We start from the raw sequence: 23966 nt of genomic DNA, 5'->3' as shown, positions 1-23966 counted from the left end.
TATCCTCACTAATATATTTAAATCTTATCTAAATCAGGCCAAGTTTGTGTTCCCTTTGGATAGTGTGTTTTAACGGCCAAAATAAAATACCCATAGTTTTCTAGTGAAATCCACCTGTTGAAGTGATTCTAGGCCTGGTTACAGATCTGTAAGAATTGGGTTATCTATCCTTTTATGGCTTACATTCTATCCCATTTCCACAAATTCTCACATCATTTCTCTAACTGGCATTAATCTGAATGATTAGATAACCTATCAAAATACTATGCCCAACAGATTATTACAGATCCACATTCTTCCAGGTGGTAGAAAACATTTTTTAAAGAGTTTTTTGTAGTTCTAGCATCTGACACTCGGTCGGCAATTAATAAATTTATTGTTGAATGACAATTAATCTCTTTACCTGGACAAATGCACTTTTCCTAGCTTTCCAAGCAATGCCCATTGTCATCACCAAGGGAATAATACATCACTAGATTACCCCATTTCAGTGAAACTATCTGAAGGGTTTCTGGCCACATTTACTTTTTAATTTGCCACATGTATCTGATAATACATAAGATGTTTATTGGGAGTGATTTTAATGAGTATTCATTGTGGAAAAATAATAGAAAAGCTAAATTACTCTCTCACATACATGTATATAATGACTAACTGGCTTTGAGTTTTATGTTCTTCTTAATATTTTATGTCCATTTGTCCTAACTCCTGTTCATTGCTAAGTTTGCAAAACATTCTCTCTTTGCAGAGGAGTTTATTAGAGTTGCAATCACAGTAATTGCTTAGCTGAATATATTGCAGGTTTTATTGACTGTCCCATTCCAAGTATCCTCTGTATGAACTCATTTTATACTATTCTCAATCAGCACATCACAGCATTATTTGGGAGCCTAGTCATTTCATTGCCAGGCAGCCATACTTCTTGCTTACCAGAATTTCTAAAGCTTTTTATTGTGGTGGTCCTTAAAGTGTGGTTTTGGACCACTGGTGAACCACAGATGGTGCTGGGTCATATTAATATTTTATTTTTGTTCATTATACAAACATTGAATGCATATTAGGGGAAGATTATATACCAAGTAGTATAAAAGATATAAGGATTCCTGGATTACAGTCTCTCTCTACCCTCAAGGAGCTTACAGTGTCTTAGGGGAGGTATTGACATAAATATTGTCCTCCCTGACCAATCCATTCTCTACACAGCAGCCAAAATGCTTAAAACTCCATTGAGCTTCTGGTTGCCTTGAGAATAAAATCCAAACTTCTTACTAATGCTCTATGTAATCTGGCCCTTGGGGTTCTCCTGTATTTTAAAAGCTTTTTTCCATTAAAAGTTTAATGCAATTCCAGTCAAAATCTCCAAATTTTCACATAGAAACATTTTAAAAATTCAAAAAAGAAGAGTAATGAGGGGAGATGATCTATACCAGATATTATAAAACTGTAAGTAATTAAAATACTATGGTAACTAGTGGAAAGATAGATCAGTGGGACAGAATGGAGAGTCCAGAAGTTCTCTTAAGTATGCAGTCAGCCTTCTGTATCCATGGCTTCTGCATCTGTAGATTCAAACAACCATGGATTGAAAATATTTGTAAAAATTGCAACTGTACTGAACATGTACAGACTTTTTTCTTGTCATTATTCTGTATACAATACAGTATAACTATTTACATAATATTTACATTGTATTAGATCTTGTAAGTAATCCAGAGATGATTTAAAATATATGAGAGGATGTACATAGGGTACAGGCAAATACTCTGCTATATAAGGGGCTTGAACACTCTCAGATTTTGGTATCCTGGGGCTGAGGGAGCAGGTCCTGAAACTAATCTCCCATGGATACAAAGGGATGACTGTAAATGAGGATGTAGTATATGATAAAAGGGACATGTCAAGTCAGCCAAGATGGGTTATTCAGTAAGTGCTGTTGGGACTATTGGGAGGAAAAGATAAAGGTGAAATTGTACCTAACTTCTTACACCAAAAAAAGTTGAACAAATCAATTATTAATACTATGATCTTAAAAAGAAAACGAGTGAATATTTTTTGGTTTTCAAGCATGAGATATAAACCATGAAGGAAAGAACCTGAGTATGTAAAATAAAATGATATAGTAAAAAGCCACAATAAAAAAGCCTCAGGTTAAACTGGCAAAAACATTTCATAGGCAAACACCTGAGAGACTTCTCTGTAAAGCCTATGAGCTTCATAATACATAAACTTTATGACAGCTGCCTTGAATGCTCAGTAACTTTTTTTGCTTTACTTCCCAGTTTCTGGCTGCATTCAAGGTTACTAATCTGGATAATTGACATTCATATGTGTGAGGTATAAATATAGTTAATCTCTCTCTCTAATAATATTTATACATCCTTTTGCTGCATTACTGTTTTAGATTTTGTTTCTAGATGACTGGGATTAAGTCTGACTCACTTTTAACACTGCCCAGGATGTCACATGTCAATAAATGTTTAATACAAATTTTATGATGATTATCATCTTAATAATTTATTGCTAAATCATAAACTGAAGGTTTTATCTACTTTGACAGGAATTGGCTGCCTGTGAAAACATGCTAGATGCAATGGAGTTAACAGCAGCTGGTAAGATGTTTTGTGGTATTTTCAGAGCAAGAAAAAGAAACACAGTACTACTTAGATATGTGGAAGCTATTGTTCTTGGTACATAAAGATGACACCATTACTAACATGTGCAGGACATAAATTTGATAGCTTTGTCAGTGCTCCACTATTTTATTTTCCTTATTTTTAGTACAAAAATGATACTTAAGAGCTCTTACACCTTTACAGCTCCAACAGACTTCAGCTGGTTTTCAGAATGTAAAATGAGGAGTGTTACTGGTCAAAAAAGTATAATTTAACACCCAGTATGTTGGTAGTAACTTGATACAAGGAAATTGATAAAAGCAAAATGATTTAAAATATTTTCAAAGTATTTACTACATTTTGATAGTCATCAAGATTAATAGGATAGGCTAGTGATTTCTGAATTGGAACATTTTAGGCAGTAAATATGAAGATGAAAAGATTATTGATGTATATAAAATTACAAATGGCAAAGACTAGGTGAAGACAGTTATCAAAATCTAGAAGAATTGATGAAGGATAACTCCTTGAAGTTGAATACTTCAGAATGCATGTAATAAACTGAGAACATTCTACCAAGGAGATAAATGGTTTCACTATAATACTGGGTGACAGATTCAGAAGGAAGTTATGGGATGTTTTGTGGAGTCTTTTGCGCCATGCCCTAACAAACTAGTCTTAGTGCCTTGGTCAGAAATAGAATTCTGAACTGCATAGATCATGGATCAGTTGTCTTATGTGATGATACTTATGTTCTTATACTTGGTAATTAACACCACTAGAATGTTAACTAAATAGTAATTTTGTTGGCTTAAAAGAAATAGTAAGAAATACAAAGTTGAAAGTAATGTACACTCTATGAAAGCAGTACTCAAACTGAAACAGCATAACAAAATGAGCATCCCTAACCTGATAATCTGAAATCTGAAATGCTCCAAAATCAGAAACTTTTTGAGCACTGGCATTACACTCAAAGGAAATGTTCATTGGAGCATTTCAGATTTCAGATTAGGGATGCTCAACTGTTGAGTATATAATGACATATTTTAAAAATCAAAAAAAATCAGACATTCAAAACACTTCTTGTCCCAAGAATTTTGGATAAGAGATACTCAATCTGTACTATGTTGAGATAATGCCCCTACACTATTTCATTGTAGTTAGAAAAATACTGCTCAGGGTAATATGTAACAATCATAAACAATAAACAACAAAATACTTTGTATACTCCAGCATCCTGCCTTAGGATTTCAGTATATATTTAAATTGCAGTAATTTCATAATGTCCTCAGTCCTGTTTTTATCTTAAAATGTCCTTATGTACTTGTATAGAGGCCGGTGAGATATTTGATTTTTGTTTACTCTTACCTATTGTCGCAAACTTTTAAAAAATGTGATTAAATACACATATCATTTTAACTATTTGTAACTGTATAATTCAGTGACATTCAATACATCCATTGTTGTGCAACCAGCACCACTATCCATCTCCAGACCTCCAGAGCTGAAACTCTGTAATCATTAAACAATAAATCCATAGGTGGGAATTGAACAATGAGAACACATGGACACAGGAAGGGGAACATCACACTCCGGGGACTGTTGTGGGGTGGGGGGAGGGGGGAAGGATAGCATTAGGAGATATGCCTAATGCTCAATGACGAGTTAATGGGTGCAGCACACCAACATGGCACATGTGTACATATGTAACAAACCTGCACATTGTGCACATGTACCCTAAAACTTAAAGTATAATAATAATAAAATAAATAAATAAATAAAATTTAAAAATTAAAAAAATAAATTAAAAAAAATAAATCCCCATTGCCGACCTCCCTCCCCCTAGGCTCTCATAACTACTATTCTACTTTCTATCTCTACAAATTTGTCTATTCTAGGTACCTCATATGACTGGAAACATATATTTGTCCTTGTGTGTCTGCCTTATTTCACTTAGCATAATGTTTCAAGTTTCATCCAAGTTGTAGCCTGTATCTGAATTTCTTTCCTTTTCAAAGCTGAATAACATTCCATTGTGTATATATATAATGTGAGATAGATATATATATCATTTTGTTTATTTTGACTGTTTCCAAATTTTGGCTATTGTGAATAATGCTGCTGTGAAACATTGGTGTACAAGTATCTGTCTGAGTTGCTGCTTTCATTATTTTGGGCACGTACCTACAAGTGGAATAGCTGGATCATATGATAATTTTGGGGTTTTTCTGAGGAGCCTCCATACTGTTTTCCACAACAGCTGCATCATTTTACATTCTCATTAGCAAAGCACAAGGGTTCGAATTTCTCCACATCCTCACCAACACTTATTTTTGTTTTTTTGTAATACCCATCCTAGTCGGTATGAAGTGATATCTCATTGTGTTTTGATGTGCATTGCACTAATGATTAGTGATGTTGAACACCTTTTCATGTGCTTATTGACCCTTTGTATATCTTCTTTGAGAAGTGTCTATTTATGATATTTCCACATTTTGGAATTGAGTTGGTTTTTTGTTGTTGAGTTGTAGGAGTCCTTTATATAGTCTGGATATTAATCCCTTATCAGATGTTATTTCCAAATACTTTCTCCCATTCCATGGGTTGCCTTTTTACTCTTGATATTGCCCTTTCACATACAAAAGATTTTATTTTTGATAAAGTCCAATTTATTCATTCTTTTGTCACTTGTGCTTTTGGTGTTATATCCAAGAAATCATTGCCAAATCCAATGTCTTGAAGATTTCCCATGTTTCTTCTAAGAGTTTTATAGGTTTAGCACTTATGTTGAGGTATTTGATCTATTTTGAGTTACATTTTGTACATGGTGTGAAGTTAAGGGTCCAACTTCATTATTTTGCATATGGATATTCAGTTTCCCTAGTACTGTTTGTTGAAAAGACAGTCCTTTTCCCCATGAATGGTCATAGAACCCTTGTATCAATGGGTCAGATATGTGAGGGTTTGTTTCTGAGGTCTCTATTCTGTTCCGTTGGTCTATATGTCTGTCCTTTTGTCACTACCCTACAGTATTAACTGCTGTAGCTTTCTAATAAGTTTCAAAGTCAGGAAGTGTGAGTCCTCCAATATTATTCTTTGTTTTCAAGATTGTTTTGGCTATTTGGGGCCCCTTGGAATTCCATATGAATGTGAGGATCAGCTTTTCTATTTCTGTGAAAAAGGCTGTTGGAATTTTAATAGGGACTGCATTAAATATGTAGATCATTTTGAATAGTATTGGCGTCCTACCGATGTTGTATTCCTATGCATACACAGGGTTGTTGTTGTTTTTCTTTTTTAATTTCTTTGGATATTTTCCAGTTTCTTTGAGCAATGTTTTATAGCTTTCAGTATACAAGTTTTTAACCTCCTTGATTAGATTTATTCCTAGGTATTCAATTATTTTAGGGGTTATTGTAAGTGGTACTGCTTTCTTAATTTATTTTTGGTTTGTTTTTTGCTGCTATATAGAAACAAAACTTATTTTTGTTTGTTGATCTTGTACCCTGCAACTTTGCTGAATTTGTTTACAGCTCTAGAAGCTTTCTCTTAGATTCTTTGGAATTTTCTCTATATAGAATTGTGTGATCTGCAAATAGATAGTTTTACCTTTTCCTTTCTACTATGGATTTTTTTTGTTTTTTTGTTTCGTTTTGTTTTGTTTTGAGACAGAGTCTTGCTCTGTTGTGCATTGGCACGATCTCGGCTCACTGCAACCTCCATGTCCCAGGTTAAAGCGATTCTCCTGCCTCTGCCTCCCGAGTAGCTGGGATTACAGGCACATGCCACCACACCTGGCTAATTTTTGTATTTTTAGTAGAGATGGGGTTTCACCATGTTGGCCAGACTGGTCACAAACTCCTGACGTCAGGTGATCCACCTGCCTTGGCCTCCCAAAGTGTTGGGATTACAGGCGTGAGACACTGGGCCTGGCCTATGGATGGTTTTTATTTATTTTTCTTGTCTAAAAGCTCTGGCCATAACTTCCAGTACAATGTTGAATACCAGTGGTGAAAGTGGGAATCTTTGTCTTCTTCCTAATCTTAGGGGGAATGTTTTCAGTCATTCACCATTGAGTATAATGTCGTTTTCATAAGTACACTGTATCATGTTGAGGAATGTCCCTCTATTCCTAGTTTTATAAAAGCTTTTATCATGTAAGTGTTGTGCTTTAGTCAAACACCTTTTTCGGCATTCATTGATTTGATTATGTGGGTTTTTCCCCCTTTGTTTCATTAATATGATGTATTAAATTGATATTCTTATGTTGGTGCACCCTTACATTCCTAGGATAAATCACACTTGATTATGGTGAATAATCCCTTTAATATGCTGTTGAGTTCAATTTCCAATTTTGTGGAGAATTTTTTAACCTATATTATTAAGGAATATTGGCCTGTAACTTTCTTCTAATATCTTTGACTGCCTTTGGAATCAGAGTAATGCTGACCTCACGGAATTAATTACAAAGTGTTCCCGTCTCTTCATTTTTTGGGAAGAGTTAGAGAATGACTGGTATTAATTCTTCTGTAAATGTTTGGTAGAATTCACCAGTGATGAGGCCATTTGGTTCCTTCCTTTTTTTTGTTGGGAGATCTTTGATTACTGATTCAAACTCTTGCAGGTCTGTTGAGATTTTCTGTTTCTTAAGTAGGTTTAGGTAATTTGCATGTTTGAAGGAATGTGTCCATTTCTTCTAGGTTATCTAATTTGTTGTTATATAAATCATAATATTTCTATACCCCCTTTTAATGTTGTAGTGTTGGCAGTAATGTCCTTATTTTCATTTCTGATTTTAATTATTTGCATCCTCTTTGTCAGTCTAGCTGTCAATTTTGTTGATCTTTTCAAATAATCAACCTTCATTGATTTTCTCCATGTTTTTCTATCCTCTATTTTATCTCTATCCAATTTTTATTATTACCTTACTTCTGCAAGCTCTGGGCTTAGTTTGCTCTTCTTTTTCTAGTTCCTTAAGGCATAAAGTTAGATTATTGTTTTAGATAATTTTTTAAATGGCATTTACAGCTATAATTTTCCCTCTGAGCACTACTTTCACTTCATCTTGTAAGCTTTTGTTTGTTGTGTTTTCATTTTCGTTCATCTAAGTGTTTTCCTATTTCCCTTATACTTTCCTCTTTGACCCATTGGTTGTGTACGGTGCGTTGTTTAATTTCCACATATTTGTAAATTTCTCAAGTTTTTTTCCCACTGATTTCTAGTATCATTGTATTGTCATTAGAAAAAATACTGTGTGTGATTTTCATATTTTAAAATTTATTAAGACTTGGTATGTGACCTAATGTATCTATCCTAAAGAAAGTTCCATGTGTACTTGAGGGAAAAAAATGTGTATTCTGTTGTAGTTGGATAGAGGTTTCTGTATATGTCTGTTAGATACAATTGGTCTATAGTGTTCAAGTCATCTACTTTTCTGTCTGGTTGTCCTATATATTACTGAAAGTGGGGTACTGAATCTCCTATTATTGTCTTGCTGTGTAGTTCTCTCAGTTCTGTCAGTGTTTGCTTCATATATTTTGGAGCTGTGATGTTCAATGCATGTATATTTATAAATGCTATATGTTCTTGGTGAATTAACCCCTTTATCATTTCATAATGTACTTTGTCTCTTGTAACTGTTTTTGACTTAAAGTCTATTTTGTCTGATACTAGTATAGCCACCCTAGCTCTCTTTCAGTTACTATTTGCATGAAATACCTTTTCCCATCATTTCATTTTCAACATATTTGTGACTGGATCTACAGTATGTCTCTTGTAGACAGTATATACTTGCATCATGTTTTTGTTTGTTTTCCTAGACAGTATATACTTGGATCATGTTTTTGTTTGTTTTCCTTAATCTATTCTGCCTATCTCTGTGTTTTGGCAGGAGTCTTTAATCCATTTACATTTAATTACTGATGAGGAAGGACTCACCTGTACTATTTAACTGTCTTCCATACGCCTTAAAGCTTTTGGTTGTTCCTACTTTCCTCCATTAGTCCTTTTCGTGTGTTTTATTTTTGTAGTGAAACATTTTGATTCCTTCTCATTTCCTTATGTGTGTATTTTATAGATATTTTGTGTTTACCACGGGGATTATATTTGATGGTTACAACAATCTAATTTTGATTTAAACCAACTTCAATAGCATACAAAATTCTTCTTATATATATATCTCTGTCCCCCTCTTCTGTTATTGATGTCAGGGATTACATCTTTATACATTGTGTGCCCAATAACGTACATTAGGCTGGGCATGGTGGCTCACGCCTGTAACCCCAGCACTTTGGAAGGCTGAGGTGGGTGGATCACTTGAGGCCAGGAGTTCGAGACTAGCCTGGCCAACATGGCAAAACCCCATCTCTACTAAAAATACTTTAAAAAATTAGCTGGGCATGATGGCAGGTGCCTGTAGTCCCAGCTACATGGGAGGCTGAGGCATGAGAACTACCTGAACCCAGGAGGCAGAGGTTGCAGTGAGCTAAGATCATGCCACTGCACTCCAACCTGGGTGAGCAAGACTCTGTCTCAAAAAAATAAAAAGTAATAATTATTTTTATCCACTTGTCTTTTAGACAATGTAGAAAACAAAACGTGGAGTTAGGGTCATCTCTCAGTATATGCAGGAGATTGGTTCCAGGACCCACTGCATATACCCAAATCCATGCATACTCAAGTCCCACAGTGAGTCTTACTGAACTCACATATATGAAAAGTCAGTCCTCTGTATATGTGGGTTTCTCCTCCAATGAATATCGTTTTTGATCTGTGTTTGAAAAAAATCCACGTGTAAGTGTACTTGCACAGTTCCACCCCATGTTGTTCAAGGGTCGACTGTATAAACATAATTACAATACTACCTCTTATAATTGCTCATGTATCTGTCTTTACCAGAAATCTTTATTCATACAACTTTGAGTTACTGTTTAGATTACCTTCATTTCAACCTGAAAGACTCCTTTTGGCATTTCTTGCTGGGCAGGTCTAATGGTAATGAATTCCTTCAGTTTCTTTTTTTTTTTTTTTTTTTTGAGGGGGCCGGGGTTGGGGGTGTTTGGGAATGTCTTAATTTATCCCTCATTTTGAAGGACAGTTTTGGTGGATATAAAATTCTTAGTTGACAGTCCCTGCTCCCCCTGCCCCCCAGACTTTAAATATCAATCCACTGCTTTCTGGCTTCCAAGGTTTCTGATGGGAAATCAGATGGTAATCTAATTGAGGATCCCTCATATATGACAAATTGCTTCTCTTGCTGTGTAAGATTCTGTGTCTTTGGTTTTTGAGACTTTCATTATAATGTGTCTTGGTGTGGATTTCTTTGGGTGTATCCTAGTTAGAGTTTGTTGAGCTTCTTGTATTTGTAGATTCATGTTTTATGTCAAATTTGGTTTTCAGCAGCTATTTTTTCAAATTCTCTCTCTCCCTCTCTCCTGTTAAGTCCCACAAGATATATCCTGTTCCACTTGATGATGATGATGTTCCACAGACACTTTTGGCTTTGTTCACTTTTCCTCATCCCTTTTCTGTTTCTCAGACTCAATAATTTCACCTGGCCTAGTTTCAAGTTCACAGACTCTTTCTTCAACTTATTCAAATGTGCCTTTGAACCCCTCCAGTACAGTGCATTTTTTTTTCATTTCAGTTATTGAACTTTTAAGCTTCAGAATGTTAGGGGGAGGATTTTTTAAAATTTATATCTATATTATTTTGTTTACATATATTTTTCCTGTATTTGTGCATGTCTTATCTCTCTGGGCATCTTTAAGACAGATGTTTTAAGTTGTTTAGTAAGTCAAACATCTGGCTTTCATCAGCTATGATTTTGTTAATGTATTTTATTCCTTTGAATGACCATCGTTTCTTGTGATTTTTGTTGAAAGCTAGACATTTGAAACTTATACTATGGTAACTCTGGAAATCAGATTCTCCTTTTTCCCCAGGATTTGATGGAGTTTATTTTAAAGCATTACAGGGCGTTCTCTGTGTCAGGGATCAGCCTGAGTTGAAAGCTTAATGTGTTCTCAGGTCCCCTCTCCATCTTTATCTAGTCACACATGGTAGCTTTCTAAATTCCCCTGTATATATGTTTTTAATTCCCAAATGTCTCACAAAACAGGGCAGCTCCTTTAAATCTCCTGGAAGCCACTTCAGCTCGTGGGGGTTGGAACAATGGCAGTTAACCTCCAAGTCGTCACCTCAGTGATCAGAGTAACAACACACAGTCAAAACACAGAACTTCAGTATTTTGAGGACAAGATGTTTATTGGTCACCCTTGCTCCAGCAAGCTGCTACAGAAATACAGGTTGCTGTTCCCATGGAGTAGAGGGTGCTGAGTGTTGGGTAGCTGCCACCTCACTGATGGCTGAATTTGATCCAAATTAACTGCAGTTGACCAGCCAGGCTGTCTCCTGTAAGTTGCAAATGTTCAGATAAACTCCAGAGTTCCAAAATATTCACTTCAGTTTCCGCCAATACAATTGCTATCCAGGTGGAGAGAGAAATTCCTAGTGCTTCCTATCCACCATCTCCTTCTCTCTGCTATAAACTTTCTGACATCCTATATATGAATTGATATTTCAGATTTACTCAGAGATGGCTTTGGGGACAATCCCCTTTTCTACTGCCTGATTGCAGAAGTAAACGATCAACAAAAACCATCAGGTAGAGTAAACCTTTCTTCTCCAGTTCAATCTGGAGTATATTTTTTCCATGCTGAAAAATAGTACAGTTTTGTAGCATATAATTACTATTAAGCAGAAGAGAATGTGTATAAACCCAGTTTTTTTAAAGAAAATGCATGGTATGCACTTATGTTTGTATAAACATTATTATTAAGAGACAGGGTCTCGCTCTGTCACCCAGGCTGGAGTGCAGTGGCATGATCATGACTCACTGCAGCCTCCAACTAAACTCCTGTGCACAAGTGTCTCAGCCTCCCAAGTAGCTGGGACTACAGACATGTGCCACTATGTCCAACTAATTTAAAATTATTTTTTTGTAGAGACAGGGTGTCACTATGTTGCCCAGACTGGTCTCAAACTCCTGAGCTCAAGCGACCCTCCCGCCTTGGCCTCCCAAAGCACAGGGATTACAGCCATGAGCCACTGCGCCCAGCTAAAATTTTTTGGAAGATCGTACACCACACTATAAAAGGAGGGCTTATATCTTAAAGGTTGTATTTTAAGGGACTTAAGTCCTCTACACTATATGTTTTTGTATTGTTATTTTTTTCCAGTGAGCATTTATTACTTTAATAGTTAAACAAACACCAAAAGACATTCAATTTGGGGGTAAAGAACTGGCTAAGATTCAACCAACCTTTCTACACCCTTTCTTCTCCCTTCCTAGGCAAACTGACTGTTGGATTTGCCATGTACTACTTTACATATGACTCATGGACTGGCAAGGTACTTTACCTAGAGGACTTTTATGTCACACAAGCTTACCAAGGTAAAACTAAAATTTATGATATTACTTTTAAATACTTTAAAAATTAAAATGACATATTTTAAGGAGATAGGGCTTTACTATACATACGGTGTTTTAGTTAATGTAACTTATTGCTACTTAATGAGTTTGATCACTATCCTAATGAGTTTGATCTAATCTGTGATTGTGAAGACTCAGTCACAGATTAGAAAAACATTTTATTAGTTCCTCTCAAGGTTTGAATAAGCCAAGCTATCACATGGCTATATATTTTTTTATTTTGTTTTTGAGACAGGGTTTTCTGTCACCCAGGCTAGAATGCAGTGGTGTGATCACGACTCATTGCAACCTCAACCTCCTACACTCAAGCAATCCTCCCACCTCAGCCTCCCAAGTAGCTGGGGCTACAGGCATGTGCCACAGCACCCAGCTAATTCTTTATTTTTTGGAGAAACAGGGTCTGTGTTGCCCAGGCTGGTCTCAAACTCCTGGGCTCAAGCGATCCTCCTGCCTTGGCCTCCCAAAGTGCTGGGATTACAGGTGTGAGCCATCGTGCCATCACATGTGTGAGCCATCGTGTGAGTATAGGCCACACAGCTATACTTTTATCTTTAAAAAATGCTTTCACATTTTAGGTGGTTTTCAGTAAAAACAGCTAAGAAATATACCGTTATAAGACAATAGTGGCAGAGACTCACTTCTTCACTGATCTTTAAAATAAACCCAAACTCTTCTATGACCTTTGGTACGTCATTCCAATTAGGAAAAAGGGATATGAAAGCATTCACGAGTTGTGTTTCCAGAAGCTATTAATAATATACAAAAAACAGATACAGAGTTTTAGATATTATTTATTTTAAACTAAAGCAAATAACTAGTTAAGTGAAATTTGCAGTTTTCACTTTGCATTGTCTATTTAAAAGGCCTAGGTATTGGAGCTGAAATGCTGAAGAGGCTAAGTCAGGTATGTATTACAATTAGTATTGATATTCTATACATTAATCTTTTCTTAATAAATATTCACAGGGCATAAATTAAATCATTAATCTCACCATTTGAACATAACCCCAACATATACTTCAAATTTCTACCCAAATTAAACTGGATTTTCAAATCAGATGATCATATACAGTATATGAATTATAGTCAATTAAAATTGATTTATATATAATCCACAACCACACTATACACCCTTTTTGCTATCAAGGGAAAGTAAGAAGGAGGGAGATTAGAAAGCATTTTTATTCAAAAAAACAGGCTCACAGTATGAATATTACAAGACTATAAAAGCAAGATCTTCTTGTATTTTGGAAACATATGAGAACATGTGTTCTTTTAGGTACACCTTTTCTGTATGATAAAGGCTTTGCAAATCAGTTTTGAGATTTTAAAGAGGGCTTTAAAGCTCAGAACAGTGAGACTTTTTTCTTTTTACAGCTATAGAAAAGTTCAAAAGGTAACTACTATATTTGGAAGTATTATTCACACATAGTGTCTTGCATAGAGTAGACCTTCAATAAAATATATGTGTTAACGAAGATTATACTTTCAAATGAAAGTAATATTTGCTTGTTTGTTTTTAAACAGATAGCCATCACAACTCAATGTAACTGCATGCACTTTCTTGTCGTCATTTGGAACCAGGCTTCTATCAACTACTATACTAGTCGAGGGGCTTTAGACCTTTCCTCTGAGGAGGGCTGGCATCTCTTCAGGTTTAACAGAGAAGAACTCCTGGACATGGCATGGGAAGAATGAAAGAGGCCTTGTAACAACTCATCCCAACACAGCCTCCAACATTTGACTGTCACCTGAGTCTAACAGCAGTTTGACTTTGTTGTACAATACAGCAAGTGATCATCACATTCTTGTTTGAGCAGATCTTTTATTTTGAAACAGATTTTGTAGCTCTAGTCAACTTTCCATTATCCAAACCAATATTCTAACGGCTAGTAGCAGTAGTGATAATCCAAAAGAGCAGATAATTTAAAAGTCACTTATACTTAGCTTTGCGCTATTTTTTACCTACCATATTTCATCAAAATTAAGGTGCTTTTCACAATTTGACATATCTGATGTCGGGATAAATGTAATGATCAACTGGCAGCATTTTTTGTTTGTTTGTTTTTAGAGGCAGGATCTTGCTATGTTGCTCAGACTGGTCTCAAACTTTTGGCCTCAAGCAATCCTCCCACTTCAGCCTCCCAGACATAAGCAACTCTGCTCAGCATTTTTTTTTAAATTAAAGGTATATGATATGCCTTAGATTTGATGAAATATGGGTGTTTGAATATATTCAGATCTGAGGTTTAAAAAAATTCATTTCAAATACTGGAGATAAATTCTGAAGAGCTTACTTATGAAAAACTAGCAAGTAAACTGCTTCCCTACCTTGAGCAGCTTAAGTACCACTGCCTCCTTGACATCATCCCAGTACTACATTCTATCTCTGAACATCCATAGCTCTTTGGTTGTACTTATCTTAGGGAAGATACCACATACAACACTATATTTCTATGTTTCTCTCTTTCCTAGTAGAGTATAAGTCCTTTGAAATAATTCTAACTTTTGTGTCCTGTGCTGCAACCAGCATAGCAGAACGTGTGAGTTCCTACTACCTACCAGGCACTTCATGGGCATAGAAACTACACAAAAATTATTCAGTGATATCCACAAGGAACCTTGTCTGTGAGAAAATATTAATTACATAAATTGTGTAAAGTACCATATCTGTAAATACCAGCTATCACTTGCTAGTTTTTCATAAGTAAGCTCCTCAGAATTTATCTCCAGGATTTGAAATGAATTTTTTAAAACCTTGGATCAGATCTCAAACACACTCATATTTCATCAAATCTAAGACATATTATATACCTTTATTTTTTATTATTTATTTTTTGAGACTGAGTTTTGTTCTTGTGCCCAGGCTGAAGTGCAATGGCATGATCTCGGCTCACTGCAGCCTCCACCTCCCGGATTCAAGTGATTCTCCTGCCTCAGCCTCCCAAGTAGCTGGAATTACAGGCATGAGCCACCATGCCTAGCTAATTTTGTACTTTTTGTGTGTTTTTAGTAGAGACAGGGTTTCACTATGTTGGTCAGGCTGGTCTCAAACTCCTGACCTCAGGTGATTCACCCACCTTGGCCTCCCAAAGTGCTGGGATTATAGGTGTGAGCCACCATACCCGGCCATACCAAATACCTTCATTTTTTTAAAAAAGGCTGAGCACAGTCACTCATGTCTGGTTGGCTGAGGTGGGAGGATCGCTTGAGGCCATGAGTTTGAGACCAGCCTGGGCAACATTGCAATACCTATCTCTAAAAGACAGAACATCTAAATTCTACCCTGGAAGATTGAGAAAGGGAACACGACACTGGAATTGGACTTGTAGGATGGGTAGAAGTTAGAATGTAGAGCAGGATAAGATGGAAGAACATTCTAAGAGGACACACTAGCACTGGCGGAGAAAGAGGCAATAATGAGCAAAGCATGCTCAAGAAACAAATGGTATGTCATAAAGACAATATAATACACATTAGCAGTAGGGTGGGTAAGGAGAGGGAAGATAGGATTAGAAGGTAAGCTGGAATCAGATATGAAGGGCCTTGTATATCAGACTAAGGAGTTTTGATTCTGCAGGCAATGATGAGCCACTAAAGATTTCAGAAAGACAGCTATTCATTATAGTTGTCAAGACAACTATATCATAATAGACAAATGGGTTAGAAGAATAGGGTAGTAGATACTGTATGTTAGCTTTAATTCAGCACCTGTTCCCAACCCCTTACCCCTTGCCTTCCTCACCACAGGGGAAAAGAAACATGATTTCCCTATTCCCTATCTTCCTTGAGCTAAGTGTGTGGCTATATGACAAGTACTGGTTGAGATATACACAGAGGTCTTCTGAGGAGATTCTAAGAAAGCATTTACTTTTCTGGTAAAAGGGAGTCAGACGCATCTTGTGTACATTTTTATCTGCTATTTCCTACTTTGAATGTGTATCTGCTCCCTGGAGGTACAGCAGATATCTTGTGACCATGAGGTGACAAACCAGCATGCTGTAGAGGACAGAGTGGAAAGAGAAAAAGTCTACGTCCTTGATAGCACCAATGAGCCACTGTCCCAACCCTATACTGCCTAATTCTAGGCTATAAATAGGATAGGCCTTTTTTTTTTTTTTTTTTGCTTAAGCTAATATTAAATATTTGTTTAACTAGTTTACTGTCACCTGCAAGCAGAACATATTCTGAAATGAGAGACAGCAAGATTGACAGTGAGCAAATTAGCCTGAAGGCTATTACAGTAACCCAGAAAAGTGATGATGATGACTTGAGGGAGAGTAATTATAGGATTAGAGAAGACAGAATAGATTTGAAGGAGCGGGAGGTAGAGACAATTTTGTTTTAGGCACATTGACATTGGCATATCTATGGGATGTTAGGTGAATATAACTAGTAAGTAGAAATAAAGGTCTACAGCACTAGAGAGATATGGGGGTTGAAAATATGAATAATAAAACAAATGGTGCCTGAAGCCAGTGAAGTCTGTTAAATGAAAAATGAGTGTGCATATAGAATGAGAAAATAGGACTAGGGATGAAACTTGAGCAGCCTCAGCATTTAAGGGATTCAGAGCAAGAGAAGAAAAATGAAGAATAACAAAAGCAGGAAAAATAGAGAGCAAAGGGACAAGTGAGTCCCAAGGAGAGAGTGGTGAAGAGTCAATAATGACATAAAAATTCAAGTAGGGGCTGGGTGCGGTGGCTCACGCCTGTAATCCCAACACTGTGGTAGGCTGAGTCGGACAGATGCTTGAGCTCAGGAGTTCGAGACCAGCCTGGACAACATGGTGAAACCCTGTCACTACCAAAAATACAAAAAATTAGGCATGGTGGCGGGTGCCTATAGTCCCAGCTACTTGGGAGGGTGAGATGGGAGGATTGCTTGATCCTGGGAGGTGGAGGTTGCAGTGAGCTGTGTTTGTGCCACTGCACTCCAGCCTGGGCAACAGAGCAAGACCCCATCTCAAAAAAAATTAAGCAGGTATGGAGGCCAGAATGTCACAAGACAGAGAGGACTTGAAAGTAGGGAAAAAAGGGACAATATTTACTTTTGTCAAAAAGTAACAATTACTTTTTAAAGAAGTATAACAATTATAGGAAGGAGAGAGAAAAAATAGTTCAAGGGAAGAGGCCGAGTTAAGGAAAGGTTTTTGTCTTGTTTTGTTATTATTGATTTAAGACAGAGAAGACCTGCAGCTATGTAGAGGTGGAGGAAAGAAACTAGTAAAAAGAGAAACCGAAGACTAGAAATTAAACAGGGTGGAATATGGTCTTAGATGGGAAGCAATGAGGTCAAGAACACAAAGAGAAGCATGTCTTAGAAAAGGGGGATGCATGGCTGAAAAGAGGTAAGTCTTGAAGGTAGATGGGAAGAAGTTTTGGGAATGGTCATATCTAATAATTTAGTTTTTTCTCTATGAAATAGGAGGCATAGTCAACTTTGACAGTTCTAAGAGGCTTGAGGAGAATAAAACGTTTGTAATACCTCTTCCAGGGAACACAATAGTAAACCACTTAGGAACCAGTAGAAGGATTGCTAAGCAGTATTAGGAAGCCAGTGTAGCATATGGCCCTCTCAAATAGGTAGAGATGTTTTTAGATATTTAAGAGGAATTAACATTAACAAAACCAAGGGACAAAGCCAAGCTCAAGTCCCATAAAACATGGATATTTTATTCCAGCTCTAGGAAATGGAAAAAAAAAAAAAAAAAAAAAAAACAGAGGGAAACACACCTTTCCATACACCATTCTAATTTAACTAGCATTAATCTGGGAAAGCTAGAGCAGAAATATATGTTTATATGTATAAATATATATGTATAAATATGTATGTATTTATATATATGTATAAATATGTATTTATACATATATATGTATGTATTTATACATACATATATATATGTATTTTTAGATTTTAATCTCACTAGAATTCATGTCTTCATTTTTTTTTAAGTGCCCTTAAAGGTCATCAAATGCAAGCTAATACTTCTACCTAAGTCTCCTCATCAATCATTTAATATTGTTTACACTGCATTCACAGTTTGTGCGTTAACCACTTATGTAATTTATCAAATGGCACATTTGGAAATGTAAGGGAGAAACTTGGTTTAGGTAATACTCTATGTATCAGTTACCCATTACATGATTTATTTTCATCATTATTTGCAACGTCACACATCTTGTAGTTTTCTGTGTAGTCTCTGCATGCAGTCTACTTCAGCTTCTAGTGCTGTACATATCTATATCTTCTGGGTGGGACTGCCCGTGATCCATGAGCTTGGGGTCAGGCATAAACTGTGTTGCACCTGATAAAGTATTAAAATGAAAAGAAAAATTAGTCACTTAACAAATTTATTTTTGATACTGGGAAGACAGCAGCGAACAAACCAGATAAAAATCTCTGGTGACACAGACCTAACATTTGAGTTAGGTGAGACAGACAAACTAATTAAATATATATCAGATGGTGGTTAAGTGCTATGTGAAAAAATGAAACAAGGAAGGATATATGGAGTGCTTAGGTGATTTGTAATTTTAAATAGGGCAGCCAGGGAAAGCCTTCTGGAAAGGTGATACATGAGCTGAGAACTGAAGGAGGTGAGGGTGTGCACCCTATAGATACCAGCAGGCAATGCCTTCCAGGATGAGCAGACGGCAAGTGTAATGGACCTGAGGTATGTCTGAGGAACCAATATGGTTGAAACACAGTAGACAAATGTGGTGTATGTAGGGGTGGCGGCAAGGCAGTGAGATGATAGGAGATGTGATCAAAAAGACAATGGAAAGCTAGGTCACATAGGGCCATGGTAAAGATTTTGGCTTTAAGTGAGATGAGAAGCTACTGGACAATTTTGAGTAGAGGAGTGAATGATGCTATGTTTTTAAAAAGATCACTCTTGGCTATGGGGAAAAGAAACTATAGGGAAACAAGGGATAGAAGCAGGGAGACCAGTTAGAAAGCAATTACAATACTCCAGAAGACATGCTGAGGGCTTTAGTTAGGATGGTAGCAGTAGAAGTGGTGAAAAGGTACCAGATTCTGGATAATGTTGAAGGTAGAATAGACAAGATTTCCTAAATGGACTGACTATGTCTTGTGAGAGAGACTCTTCAACTTGAGAAACTGGAAGAATGGAGGTGACATTTATTGAGATAGGGGAAAATGTGGGAGAAGCAGGTTTAGGGGAAAACAAATGAATCATTAAGTGTTGGATGTGTTAAATTTGAATTGCTTACTAAACATCTGAGTACAAATGAGTCTTTTGGGTTAAGATTAGAAGATGTTAAGAGGGTTAGGAGAATGTAGGAAAGAAGACTAAGGTGGAAAGCCAGTGAATGAGGTAAGAGAACCAAGAGCAAGAGATATCCCACAGGCCAAGTGAAGAGATTGAAGGAGGAAGGAATTTAACCTGTGTCAAAGGTTACTGATGGATTGCATAAGATGGAGATTGAGAATCGACTCCTGGATTTGGCAATGTGTGGATCACTGGTGATCTTGACAAGCTTCCTGTGTCCCCGGCAAGTAGCTAAGTTATTTTCATGCATTATCTCTTAATCCCACCATGAAGCAGATACTATTTTTACATTGTCCTTATTTTACAGATAAGAAAATTTTAATTTGGAGAGGTTAACTAACTTGACCAAAGTCATTCAGCTGATAAGTGGTGGAGCCAGGAATGAATCCACATTTGTCTGACCACAACATAACAACCCAGGCTCTTCTTTAAAATGATATTTATAGCAGTAAAAATCTCATACAACTAGTTTTAGTACTAAACATGATAATGCACACAAACTGATGCATATAATACCTTGTGCATGGTAAGTAGGCAAGAGACAACTATTTTATATTTACTTTGTGACATAATACTACAAACATTTTTTCAGAAATTTGTTTTTATTTTAAATATGTTCAAAATTGGATTCATTTTAAAATTAATTTTATTACATTTGGGAACCATACCTTTTCTGCATAAAAGAATTTAATTTCCAGTTTTATAATGAAAACAAAGGAGAGAAATTGGAATACAATGATTTATCTTATACCTATCTTTTCTGAAACATATTTTACAGTGTGACACACCTATGTGTAACTTCATCACCACATATATTAACAAAACAACCAGATTCATAAGTAATTAGTATTCATGATGGTACAGGTAATGCAGCTCTCCATAGAATAAATTCTTAACCTCGTGTCTCTGGGGGTATGTTATAGAACTCATGTGATCTATTAACTTGGATGAGGAAAATGTGTCATTATTTTCACTTACCTCTGACTTAAATGGACATTGTCTTCAATACTGTATACAGGCAACAAAACACAGTAGTTTCAGCAGTACCTTAGATTTCTTTGTCACCAACAGAAATCACAGATATCTTATTACATTATAGTTGCAGATTATCTCAAAATATTCACACTCGCCACTACTTAAAAATTAAAAGTTATTAGACCTATTGTTAGATATTGTTGTTTAATACACTTAAGGAAGTTCATACATTACTGTGTATTTTATTTTCTGCATTTGAAAACATTATTCTGAGAAGAGGCTGTAGCACAAAAAATGGTTAGGAATCCACTGGTGGTTCTGCTGTATCTCTACTGCCATCTGGTGGGAACCATTGCTCAGTACAAGTGAAAAGTGTGCAACAAGTTTTATCAAGCAGAAAACACTATATAGTAGGCATGTGACAAATAATTATTTTACGTAAATCTCAGTGTGTCAAATTTGCTTAACAATGTCCATCAACTGACTAAGTTCTCTAGCACTTCTAAATACTTCCTTAATTTATATTCTTGTTCAAAGTTTGGTGAAAGATTCAGCTTACCCCAATTTCCTGAATTAGAAAGAATCGTTTGCCTTTAGATCACCCCTCAAAATTTCTTAAAAGTCTTCAAGATTTTAATTTATTCACAACTTAAAACAGAGATTATTAGCAAGAGTAATATGTATCAGAATCCCCTGTAAAGCTCTTCCTAAAATCCACCTGCTTAGAGGCCTCACCTCTGGAGATTCAGATTTATAATTCTTGGTAGAGTCTGGACCTATGGATTTTGAGAAAAAAAAAAAAAACCCTCAAGTAATTGTGATATGGATCTCTCTGGTTTAGAACCACTTAGCCTGTCATTTGATTCATCTTTTTGAAAAGCTTCATCTCAAAGGCCAGGCGTGGTAGCTCAAGCATGTAATCCCAGCACTTTGGGAGGCCGAGGTGGGAGGATCACAAGGTTAGGAGATCAAGACCATCCTGGCTAACACAGTGAAAGCCCGTCTCTACCAAAAATACAAAAAATTAGCTGGGCGTGGTGGCAGGTGCCTGTAGTCTTAGTTACTTGGGAGGCTGAGACAGGAGAATCGCTTGAACCCGGCAGGCAGAGGTTACAGTGAGCCAAGATCGCACCACTGCACTCCAGCCTGGGTGACAGAGCGAGACTCCATCTCAAAAAAAAAAAAAAAAAGCTTCATCTCATGCTCTTATAAGCAACTAAGAATTATATCTTTCTTAGAAATTTCTTCATCTCTTGAATGGATTAAGGGCTCTCTTACACTCCCAAAGAATAAGCTGTCATAAAACTCTTCTTGAATCTGAATGCCCTAATCATCATGATGCATTCCTTTGCAATTTTATACATTTGCTCTCTAATAAGAACATTTTCTGCTTAAAGCTTTTTAGCAGACTATTCAAAAAGTTGGTGTTATTACAAATAGGAAAGAAATATGTTTAAAGTTATAAGACAGCAATGAATTATAGTCTCAAATAGCCCTTATGTGATATCTGATAATATCACATAACTGATAATTTAGTTCACGTGTTATCTCATTGATATTTTAAGCAAGTTAGTTACAAAAAAAAGGACAGATAACTAATAAATTGCTGAGTGAAGTTAGGATTGTTACAAATTTTCTTTTGGTTTCTTGTATATAAAATCAGGATGACATTCAGCATTCAGCTTCTTAGCAACTCAAATACTTAAAGACACTAGTCACTATAAAGTACTTTCTCAAACTTTTCCATTCCTTTTTCCTCTGTGTGCTTCAGTTTGGCTATTTTTTATTGACTTGTCTTTGAATTCATTAATTCTGTGCTTTCTGGTAAATAGTCTGCTGTTAAACCCATACAATGAGTTCTTAATTTCGGGTACTGTATTTTTCACTTCTAGAATATCCACTAGAATTTTTTAACAGAGTCCAAGTCCCTGTGACATTCTCCATCTTTTCATCCATTTTGTCCATCTTTTTTTCTATTTAATATATTAATTATAGTTATTGTAAAGTCCTTTTCAGTTAACTTCAATATTTAGGTCATCTGTGGGTCTGCTGTTATTGTTATATTTATGTATTTTTTCTTTTGACTGTCAGTCACATCTTCCTGCCTTTTTGCATAACTAGTATTTTGTTTGTTTGTATACTGGACATTATGTATAAAAGAAAGGTAGAAGCTCCAGAAGATAAAGGGCACCAGACAGGGGTGCCCTTACTCTCTTTACAAAGGGTGAAACACTTATCATCTCAATCTAGTCAGGCATTGAGCTGGGTCTGGGCTGCGTTCTAATTTTAGTAAGAGTCAGTTAACCTCTGGTTCCTCCCAGTTCACCTATGGCACTCCCAAGCTTCTGACTGACAGACTGACTAGTTTCTCTCTCCACAGCACCAAAAAACTGTAGGAAATTCGATTTTGCCCTTAAGAGGTTTTGAGTTTGGCTATTTAGTCTCCGAATCCACAAAAAATCTGGCAACTACCATGAGGGGGACATGAATCATGCATATGTGGCACATGCCCTCTCTCTAGAAGAGGAATTGGCAAACTTTTCTGCAAAAGGTCAGTAATAAATATTTTTGACTTTGTGAACCATATGGTCTCTGTCACAAGTGCTCGACTCTGCCACTGTAGTTTAAAAGCAGCCGTAGACAATACATAGATCAATGTGTGTGGGTATGTTCTAATAAAACATTATTTCTGGACATTGAGATCTGAATTTCATGTAATTTTCACTTGCTATGAAATACTATTCCTTTGATTTTTTTTCAACCGTCACTGTTAGCTTGCAGAATATACAAAAATAGTGAGTCAGGACACCTCATACATGCGGGTGCCGGATCAGGCAGCAATATTTTCTGTTCTGCAATATTTGCTGTTCTGCAGCCTCCGCTCGGTATACCCAAGCAAACACGGTCTGGAGTGGACCTTTAGCAAATTCCAACATACCTGCAGCTGAGGGTCCTGAGTGTTAGAAGGAAAACTAACAAACAGAAAGGAATAGCATCAACATCAACAAAAACGACATCCACACCAAAACCCCATCTCTAGGTCACCAGCATCAAAGACCAAAGGTAGATAAAACCACAAAGATGGGGAGAAACCAGAGTAGAAAATCTGAAAATTCTAAAAACCAGAGCACCTCTTCTCCTCCAAAGGATCACAGATCCTCGCCATCAATGGAACAAAGCTGGATGGAGAATGACTTTGACGAACTGACAGAAGTAGCCTTCAGAAGGTCGGTAATAACAAACTTCTCCAAGCTAAAGGAGAATGTTCGAACCCACCGCAAGGAAGTTAAAAACCTTGAAAACAGATTAGATGAATGGCTAACTAGAACAGTGTAGAGAAGACCTTAAATGACCTGATGGAGCTGAAAATCATGGCACGAGAGCTACATGACTCATGCACAAGCTTCAACAGCTGATTCGATCAAGTGAAGAAAGGGTATCAGTGATTGAATTAATGAAAAATTAATGAAATAAAGTGAGAAGAGAAGTTTAGAGACAAAAGAGTAAAAAGAAATGAAGAAAGCCTCCAAGAAATATGGGACTATGAGAAAAGACCAAATCTACGTTTGATGGGTGTACCTGAAAGTGA

The 23966-nt window shown here is 36.4% G+C and overlaps 2 protein-coding genes across 6 annotated transcripts in view; one reads left to right on the top strand and one right to left on the bottom strand.

The window, feature by feature from the left end:
* The window catches only part of SATL1 (spermidine/spermine N1-acetyl transferase like 1), a 150238-nt gene extending 136435 nt beyond the window's left edge, over positions 1–13803 (top strand). Inside the window, exons 9-13 of the mRNA XM_055106673.1 lie at positions 2558–2609; positions 11197–11277; positions 11965–12066; positions 12969–13009; positions 13633–13803. Coding sequence (XP_054962648.1) covers positions 2558–2609; positions 11197–11277; positions 11965–12066; positions 12969–13009; positions 13633–13803 — 447 coding nt within the window. The remainder of the gene's footprint in view (positions 1–2557; positions 2610–11196; positions 11278–11964; positions 12067–12968; positions 13010–13632) is intronic.
* The window catches only part of APOOL (apolipoprotein O like), an 89217-nt gene continuing 78129 nt past the window's right edge, over positions 12879–23966 (bottom strand). For all 5 annotated transcript variants that reach the window (XM_063601584.1, XM_003824436.6, XM_063601585.1 and 2 more), the window contains one exon: positions 12879–18412. In XM_063601584.1, the coding sequence (XP_063457654.1) occupies positions 18324–18412 (89 nt within the window). In that variant the 3' untranslated portion in view covers positions 12879–18323. The remainder of the gene's footprint in view (positions 18413–23966) is intronic.

Source organism: Pan paniscus, chromosome X, assembly GCF_029289425.2.
Source record: "Pan paniscus chromosome X, NHGRI_mPanPan1-v2.0_pri, whole genome shotgun sequence".
Lineage (NCBI taxonomy): Eukaryota > Metazoa > Chordata > Mammalia > Primates > Hominidae > Pan > Pan paniscus.
Note: the sequence above shows the minus strand (reverse complement) of the source record. Positions and strands in the feature narration are given on the sequence as shown.